A 10,000-nucleotide genomic window follows, 5' to 3' on the forward strand; every position below is an offset into this window, starting at 1 on the left:
TGCGGTGGCTGTATTCCAGGACAGGCCTGCCACCTTTGATTCTTTCTCCATGGTCCTTCGCCAGGTTTCTTTGGGTCTTCCCCGCTTTCTCTTCCCATCTGCTGTCCAGTACAAGGCTGTCTTGGGAAGTGATCCTTTTTCCATTCTGGCCACATGATCCAGCCAACGCCATCTTCTTCTTTTTATTTGGCTATCAATGCTAGTGCAGTCAGCTTTCTTTAATAGATCCACTGTTCTTATTTTTGTAGGCCAAAATAAATTTAAAATTCTTTTTAAACACTTGTTCTGAAAGGCTTCTAGTTTCTGTATTAAGGAGGATGTCATTTTCCAGCTTTCACTTCCATAAAGGAGTACACTTAAAACATTGCTCTTGTATATTTTCAGCTTTGTCTTTTTCATTATTTGTTTTGATTTCCAAAAGTTTTTCAGCATGCCGAAAGCCTGGTTTGCTTTTTGAATTCTGTGCTTGATATCGTGTTCTGCATTTCCGTCGTCTGTTATTTTGGATCCGAGGTAGGAGAACTCTGTTACCTCTTCAATTATATGTTCATCTATCCTAATTTCACTGTCATGTTTTGGATTCACCCTAATGTACACAGTCTTATCGAAATTTATTTTCAGTCCAATTTTCAAGGCGTTCTTGTGTAGTACGTTTAGTTTCTCTGAGGCGTCTCTATGTGTACTGGAAACTAACGCAATATCATCTGCGTAGTCTATATCTTCCAGAAAGGATGTCACTGTCCAGCGAATGCCTCTCTTCTTACCATCAGTTGTATTTTGAATGAGCCAGTCTAGAGTCAGGATAAACAGAAGTGGGGAGAGTATGCAGCCTTGTTTTACACCAGTTGTTACATTAAAGCTGTCTGTTAAATTGTTACCACAGATCACTTGGCATTGGTAGTTGCTGTACATTGCTTTGATTAAGTTGACTATCTTCATCGGTATACCATAATGGCGGAGTATTTTCCACAGGGACTCTCTGTGTAAGCTGTCAAAGGCTTTTTCAAAATCGACAAAAATGGTGTAGAGGGGGCTGTTCCATTCAATGCTTTGCTCCAGGATTTGTCTCAGGGTAAATATGTGGTCACTACATGACTTCCCTTTTCTGAACCCTGCCTGCTCTTTTCTAAGAATGTTTTCAATGTGAGGTGAGATTCTTTTCAGAAGGATTCTATTAAAAATTTTGCTCGTTACGGACAGGAGTGTGATTCCACGCCAGTTAGCACAATTTCCCAGGTCTCCTTTCTTGGCTATTTTATGGATGATGCCTTTCTGCCAATCCTCTGGTATTTCTTCTTTTTCCCAAATGTTGGTGAACAATTTACTGAGAATTTTGGACATTTCTTGCGAGGTCGCTTTAAGCATTTCCGCACTGATTTTGTCAATACCTGGGGCCTTGCCATTTTTGTTGTTGTTGTATTGCCTCGTGCACCTCATGCTCAGTGATTGGACCAAGATTAATCTCTACGTCCATTTCTGCTTCTGGGATATCTGAGTAAGAAGATGGATCTGGTCTGTTCAGAAGGTTTGCAAAATATTCTCTCCATCTTTCAATTTTCTCCTTTTCGTCTGTGATGACACTACCATCTTGGGATTTTAATGGTTTCTCTTGACCATAACTTCTGTTTCCTGAGAGCTTTTTTGTGATTTTGTATAGCGTTTGTGTGTCTTGTCTTACAGCTGCATTTTTTGCTCAGTTGCTAAATTTTCTGCAGAATCTCATTTGTCTTTCCTTGTGAATTTTTTCACTTCTTTATCCTTCAATGAGTATTCACTGGATATCCTTTCTTTCAGTCGGGGGGATTTAGCGTTCAGGAGATTTAGTTTGATTGATTTTCTTTGGTAAATGAGCTCCCATGACCTTGCTGATATCCAATTCTCTGTATTTGATTTATTGTGTCCTAAGTGTTCAGTGGCACTTTCCTGCATGACGTGGTTGAAATCTTGGATTGTCATGTTTGTAATATCTTGTATTGTACTGAATTTGTTTCTTACTGAGATATTGAAATTGTTTTGGATATCTGGGATTTTCAATTTATCTGTGTTGAAACGTTTCTCCTTCTGTTTTGCTAATTTTTTTTTCATCAATTTAGAAGAGATTTTGGCTGTGACAAGATGGTGGTCACTTCCAATGTCTGCCAATCGTCTGACTCTGACATCGTTTAAACTGCTCTTCCATTTTCTGTTGATAATTATATGGTCTATCTGACTTTCTGTTTTCCCATCTCGTGATTTCCATGTCAATTTGTGTATGTTTTTGTGTGGGAAAACCAGGACAACACGCGCTATTAATTAAAAATCTGAATATAATTTTATTATATTTTACTTCCCACAGCTTCAAACAGTTTAAGTTTAGGATCACTTTAGCATTATGTATAGATAGAACGAAGATGACGTCACTCAAGTCTTTGTTATTATATTTTGCCATCCGCGTTTGTGAGTTATTCTCAGTTATTCCAGATGGCAATGTTGTGAACTTCTCAGCCAAGTGCATACTATGTATAGAATCTAGATGTTTTGCTTTTCTTTTTAAAGAAGTTCGTCTTTTTATTTTTTTTAGGGTTGATGTAAAACTGTGGGTACAATATTTTTAAAATGGCTGGAAAGGAAAGGGTTAAATTCAATTTTTCTTAATCTGTCTCATCCCCAAATAATACCAAATGAACACATTGTGTCACGGTAACATATTATTTATCCATTTTGACGGTATCAGACTGGGTCTATTGACGCTATGGAGGAACAGCTGGAGATGTTAACATCTTGGAAGAAAAAACAAAAAAAGGATGGCAAGAAGTCGAAAGACTCGGATGACGAAAGAGATCCTTTACATTTAATGGCAGCCGTGAGTAACCCCCCCCCCTCTCTCTCTCTCTCTCTCTCTCTTTGTCTCTCTCTCTCTCTCTCTCTCTCTCTCTCTCTCTCTATATATATATAGATATATATATATATATATATCTTTCCCTCTGTCTTATCCTCTCACCCCTCCCCCCTCCCCCTTCATTCCGTCTATCCTCCCTCTCTATTTCTTTCTATCTGGCAGCCTAGGCTGTCTCTCTGTATCTGCCTGTCAGTCTGGCTGCCTCTCTCTCTCTCTCTCTCTCTCTATATATATATATATATATATATATATATATATATATATATATATATCTTTCCCTCTCTGCCTTATCCTCTCACCCCTCCCATTCACCGTATTGAATAAATGAAATTAAACATATGTATGTTATTTTTTTTTCTCTTCATTTCTCTTTAGATGAAGACATTGGAGCAAATGAATGGTAAGATAGCTATTTATAAGTCTGTCTGTCATAAGGCCTTGTCTGGAATATGAAAATTGTAGTTGGAGTCCCTTATTTAAACGACTGTCTATCAACATTGAGAACGCACAAAGATTCGCTACTAGACTTTTGCCTGAAATTCGACAACTATCTTAATTAGAAAGATTAAAGTATCTAAATTTCCCTTCACTAAAATATCGTAGAAAACGAGGTGATCTTATTCATTTATGCATAAACCTTTATAATATAGATTATAATTATTTTTTTAGTATGATACAAATACTAGGTGACATAAGTTTAAGATATTTGCTGAAAGATGTAATTTGTCTATAAGGAAAAATCTAATTCAAAGAACTATGCCCATTTGTAATAGATTAAAGTTTTGAGAGTTAAAATTCTTATTCAATTAACATTTTAAGGAATTCTATTGATTAATAACTTACCAATATAATATTTGATTTCAGTCAATAATGTTCAAGGATATTGGATATTATTTAATTTGCATTATGTATATAAGTGGAGAAGCGCAATATTAGCGGAGAAATAAAGGCTATTACAAGACGGCATTCACGTATTATACTTTTATATTGTGGAACTAAATATAGACGTCTAGATCGAGACGGATCTTTTCTATGTCAACGGGCGATAGATTTACCCTTATTTTAAAAAATGTTGGCGAGTTACTCGTATATCAATCTGTAAAATATAGAGTTATTTTTCAGTTTTAGATTTGCCGGCTATTCTGTGCTCTATCATAAAAAAAAATAACATTGACAACCTACTATATATTTGTTCCTAAGAAATTCCTTAGAGTATTTGTGCATCGGACTACAGAGAGCAGAACCACCAATAAAGATAGGAGAAGAAGGTTTGCCAGAGACAAACCAATTCAAGTACTTAGGAACAACTGTTCAAGGAGATGGGGGCAATGAGATGGAGGTTAAGAAGAGAATACAGGCAGGCTGGAATAATTGGAGGAAGGTAACTGGAGTTATTTGTGACAAACGAATTTCCACAAAGCTGAAGGGGAAAATATATATAACACTTGTAAGACCAGCAATGTTATACGGACTAGAGACAGCAGCTACAACAAAGAAACAAGAAAAAGAAGTTGAGGTGGCCGAAATGAGGATGTTGAGATGGTCACTTGGCTGGAGAAGAAAAGATAAAGTGAGAACTGAACGAATTTGAAAGTTGACTGAAGTGAAGAATGTATTAAAAAAGATGAGAAAAGATAGATTGAAATGGTTTGGACATGTAAAGAGACGAGAGAAGTAGTACGTGGGAAGGAAACTATTGGACTTACAAATAGCGGGAAAGAGAAAAAAGGGACGCCCAAAGACTAGATTGTGGGATGATATGAAAGAACTCGGCCTGGAGGAAGATGATGCTCTGAACCGAGATGCATGGAGATGTGGCATTCATTATGGCATCCCTGCAAACTGCGGAATAAGTTAAAAGAAGAAGTATCAAGAGAGATTTAAAATTACATCATCATTTTTTGTTGAGAATGGGATTAGTTTTGCTTGATAATATCAAGACATATATAAAGTTATGTCATCAATTTTTGTTGCAGATGTGCTAAAAGTGTGTAGAATCAATTAACTCTCATGCGCAGTGAAAGCCAATTTTCAATTTACGACTGAAGAATACGACTTTCTTAGTATTAATTAGAGTCATCGGATGATAGAATTAGGCAAAAATAAAATAAAAAGTTTGGCAAGTTACTCGCATATCGGTCTGTCAAAAATAGTTTTATAATCTTTAGATTTGCCAGTAATTTTGTGTTCGACGATAAAAATAATTGATCCCCGAATCTATTTAAATAAAAAGAATAGATTAATAAATTGCAACTCTCGAATGTCCAAAGGCGGAATGTTGATTTAGAAAATTTTACTTCGAATCTTGATTGTGTCACTTATTTGTGTATTATTTAATAATTTGAAACAGTGATTATATACTGAAAATTGTCAAATTGACAAGGACAGTGTTTATATAACATCGAAAAATTGTATCCATGCATGGAACTTGCAGAAAGCATTTTAAAGGATATGATATGATACGATAATACGTCAACAGTTTTGGGGTATTATCTCAAAACACAGAATATATCATCATCATCATCATCATCATCATCATCATCATCATCATCATCATCATCATCATCATCATCATCATCATCATCATCATCATCATCATCATCATCATCATCATCATCATCATCATCATCATCATCATCATCATCATCATCATCATCATCATCATCATCATTATCATTGTCATTATTATTATTCTTATTATTTTCTTATCGTTATCATTATCATTAATTGACAATAAAAATTGTTATTTATACTGTTTTCTATTTCTCCCCCCCCCCCCCTCCTCCTTTTTCCTCTCATACGTGATTTATGACACCAAACAATACAGATGGGAGGAACAAAAGCCCATTTTGTGTCCGACTTCAACCACGCCAGGCCCTCCAAGATGGAAAGAGCATCAAATTAACGGAAATCGCTTCTGCTCTCGCATCTGGGCTGTTAAATCAGGAGACTGGCAGCATTAAGCCTAAAGGAGATTGTGCTATCAATATCGGTTGGAAAATGCACCAAGAAGGAGACGGAGAAATCAGGTAGGTGCTTTGATTGTTTGCTTTTAAAACGTTATTTCTGCTTATCCTCTTATACTGATTTGATGTGTAGTTGCCTTTTAAAACAAGATTTAATTGTCAAAAATAGCTCAATATGAGGTGATATGATTTACCTTATTATCCCTATTGAGTGAAAAGGGCGCGCTTGTATATTACAGACAAATTTTAAAAAATATGGACTATGAGCTGAAATTAGAACAAAGGGAAAAAATATATGAGAAAAGCTTGAGCATGGGTCCAGTCTCGATGAAATTTGGGCCAATTTAGATATTTTGGATTGCATCTACTCAAGACTTTGGACGAGAAGTGCAAGACCATCCACAACATCAAGGTCTTCGAGTTGAGTCCGTTTCTCTCGCCCTTCATTGTCTCTCTCGTTATCCAGTCGATGGAAAGTAGGAACAAAACTGATGAGAGGAGGCAACCCTGCTGTACGCCAGCTTTTCACATTAAACGCTCGTATTAGTTTCCCTCCATGAACTACCTGACAAGTCATTCTCTCATATGATTTCTCGATCAAATTAGACAGGTTTTTATGGATTCCATAGTATATGGGTAATTTCCAAAGATTGCTTCGATGTAGGCTGTCAAATGCTTTACGGTTGGCAACAAAATGTGTATAGAGAAGACTGTTCCTTTTCAACGATTGCTCAAGTATGATCGTTTCTGTCGACAACCTGTCTGTTTTTTTAAAATTCGTAGTGTGGCATCTACTGCATCTTTCAGCAGAATTTTGTTGAAAGTCTTCCCAAGTATGGAGAGAAGTGTGATACCTCGATAATTGTCGCAAGCACTCAGGTCATCTTTCTTCGGCCAATTGATAATGTGTCCCTGTTCACAATCTTTGGGTTCGTCCTCTTGACCACCAGTCTATAACGACCATCCCTGTTTGATACTACTGTATTGAGTATTTTCTCTTTATTTCACTTCTACATAGAGACCACCTGTCCAACCATAATGATAATAATAATAGTAATAATTATGATGATGATGACACTAATAATAATGTTAATAATAATAATAATAATAATAATAATAATAATAATAATAATAATAAAAATAATAATAATAATAATAATAATAATAATAATAATAATAATAATAATAATCATAATAATAATAATCATAATAATAAAATAATAATAATAATAATAATAATAATAATAATAATAATAATAATAATAATAATAATAATAATAATAATAATAATAATAATAATAATATAATAATAATAATAATAATAATAATAATAATAATAATAATAATAATAATAATAATAATAATATAATAATAATAATAATAATAATAATAATAACAAAAATAATAATAATAATAATAATAATAATAATAATAATAATAATAATAATAATAATAATAATAATAATAATAATAATAATAATAATAATAATAATAATAATAATAATAATAATAATAATAATAATAATAATAATAATAATAATAATAATAATAATAAATAATATAATAAAGACAAAGCCCTCTCAATTTGTAGAGTATTCGTTGTAGAGGACATGAATGTGGAAGAGCCTTTGCTGACCAGATAAAATGTCACAGATTTGAAGTGTAATCATCAGAAATTGCTGCTTACGTTGACCCATCTTCTACATTGTAATTTGATTGTTATTTATTTGTTTTTAGAAACGAAGGTTAAAACCAAGCAGTCTAAACAATCACAAAATATTTTTTAATTTCACCTTTGAACTTTATATTTGATTTCAGGTATTATTTTGAGATCGATGGCCTGGCAGAGAAAGTCTACTTAGGTTCCACAAAGAACGCTGAAGATGTCTGCTCTGGGACGTTGGTTTTGCCATTGAAACGAGATCAGCAAGTTTGGGTAGAGGCGAAACGAATAAGGGGGCCAAACGCCTCTGTTGCATCATGCAATATCATGGGCTGGCAGCTTGAAAAGGCGTCATATGGTCCATCTGAGATCCTCAGAATCAAACAAGAAAGGCTTTTAGGGTCTAGCAAAGTGGAAAGCGCCTCATCAATGTTGGATCCCGCCCGGCTTTTGAAGATGTTTATGAATAACTGAAGGATTTTTGGAAAGTTTGTTTTTTCTCTCTTGACTTTATTTCTTGATCATATGCTGATATTTACAGAGGTCATGTGACTTCTCTGAGGTGTTTACGGTGTTGTCTACTTCTTTTACATGATTTTATTCTAAAGCTTTCATTTCTTGATATGTATTTATTTTAGCTGAGCATTCTTTACACTCCGATTCCTTGAATATGAATAGGGAACGATAGTTTAGTGTCAAAAATTGGCTCCAATCTCCATGGAAGTGTAAAATCAGTCATCGGGTGGGCGGCATACATATATTGTGATTGATCTACTGGTTTTTAGAGTGATTACATCTTACTTTCTAGCCCAAATATATGCTGAATATAACGACTCATTTTGTTTTTGTTTTATCTTTTTGAATAATTTCATGATAATTTTGTCATATTTTTAAAAAAACTCCCATGTATCTACTGCTCTAACTTCTTGTATTGTAATACAATTTTCATAATTTCATTATTTTATATTAAAGCTCTAAAGGCATGTGTGACCCGTTAAGTCAGGCTAGTATTATGTCGGAACGAACAAGGTAAAAAAAACAAACCCTGATGTTTTTTAGGTCGAGATGACCAGAAATGGAAAATTTCAGGTTTATGAAAGTTTAGAAAATATAATTCAATGTCCTGAAATAAGTCAAAGTGTTTGAGATGATTTTGAAATTCAATAATAACCCTCTCATTATCATTCATAGGAAAATCGTCTCATTCGTTACGATGCAACCAACAGTTTTCTCATTCTGATATCCCTTGTACATCACAAATTATATAAAGAAAATATTTTGTTATAGCGATAAAAATTAGACACTGGACATTGTTTTGTATGGAATGTAGATCTACTTGTTCCTTTTCTGTTTGAGTAGAAAAGAAATGTTTTGTTGGGTGGGTTGGAAGTTTAATGATAAATTCTGAAAACGGCTGGTAATGAGAGAGTTAAGCATCAGGTTCCCCCGACATAATACCATTTTGAGACGATTGGTTACATATTATCGATACATTCTGCATATTGACATGATATCATATCTTTCTATGTGATGAATTGTCCATCAAAATTACTAGATAATGGTTTTGATATGTTTGTTTTTTAATTTAAAGAAAATTCATACTATGTTATTTTTATTTATACAAGTAGCATGTAGAGGGCTTGTCATAGTTAGTTTTGAGAGCTGATATTTTTTTCCCTTGTAAATCATCTCTCTGTTATGCATTGAATGAAGAGTTTATATTATTTCTTCTCAGTAAAGAGAAGTGTGTTAACACACATCTCATGGTTCTGGCTATAAATTCAATTTCCACTACAGTACTGTTCAGCGGTAATGGGCCACATGTATAGATTTGACCAAATTCGAATTTTCCCTCCAGATTAAACCAAAGTTTTAGAGATAAATTCTCGAGAGTATTGTTATTTTTATTGGGAAATATCGTGAATAACTTGAAAATCGTGTTAGAGTTTTCGATATGATGAAGGTCTTATTAATCGATCGATATTTGGAGCTGTTGGGGTTTTTTTGGCCAATATTTTTAAAACGTGCAATTTCAAAAGTACGATAGAGCTGGCATAGAAAATTAATAATCATGAAGAATCATTTCAAAGATGTCACGTGATACGGTAGTTTTCAGCAGACCTGCCGACTACTACGAAAAAATCCGTAGAATTACGAGCATCTCAAAGTCGTCATTAAAACCTATTGAAAATGAAAATTGGTGCCAGACTACATCATTTCAAGGATTTTGAAGTGTTATTGATTCATTGTCAGGGTAAATTGTTGATCTCTAAAGTTAACAATAACGATTACAATTTTTATCTCCTAAAAACTAGATAAACGACTTTTTACATATTTTTTTTTCGGTAGGCTGGTCTGGTTTTAAGCCACAGGGTAAATGTTTTCTTATCAAGTTAAAGGTCATAGCCATACCAATTGACCAATCTTGTTAGGAGTAAACGTTAAAAAAATTCTAGTACGAATTGCTTTTTCAATCCCCACGGTCTGGGTGGG

General features: G+C 33.9%; 1 protein-coding gene across 1 annotated transcript in view; it reads left to right on the top strand.

Annotated features, from left to right (window-relative positions):
• Positions 1–2,719: 2,719 nt before the first annotated feature.
• LOC144974381 (uncharacterized) overlaps positions 2,720–10,000 on the top strand; it is an 8,384-nt gene continuing 1,103 nt past the window's right edge. The window contains exons 1-4 of the mRNA XM_078917217.1: positions 2,720–2,842; positions 3,254–3,278; positions 5,706–5,907; positions 7,663–10,000. The exon at positions 7,663–10,000 is cut by the window's right edge and continues 1,103 nt beyond it. Coding sequence (XP_078773343.1) covers positions 2,732–2,842; positions 3,254–3,278; positions 5,706–5,907; positions 7,663–7,981 — 657 coding nt within the window. The 5' untranslated portion in view covers positions 2,720–2,731 and the 3' untranslated portion in view covers positions 7,982–10,000. The remainder of the gene's footprint in view (positions 2,843–3,253; positions 3,279–5,705; positions 5,908–7,662) is intronic.

The sequence above is a fragment of the Berghia stephanieae genome, chromosome 6, assembly GCF_034508935.2.
Source record: "Berghia stephanieae isolate SIO BIC M18660-M18661 chromosome 6, UCSD_Bste_1.3, whole genome shotgun sequence".
NCBI classification, from domain to species: domain Eukaryota; kingdom Metazoa; phylum Mollusca; class Gastropoda; order Nudibranchia; family Aeolidiidae; genus Berghia; species Berghia stephanieae.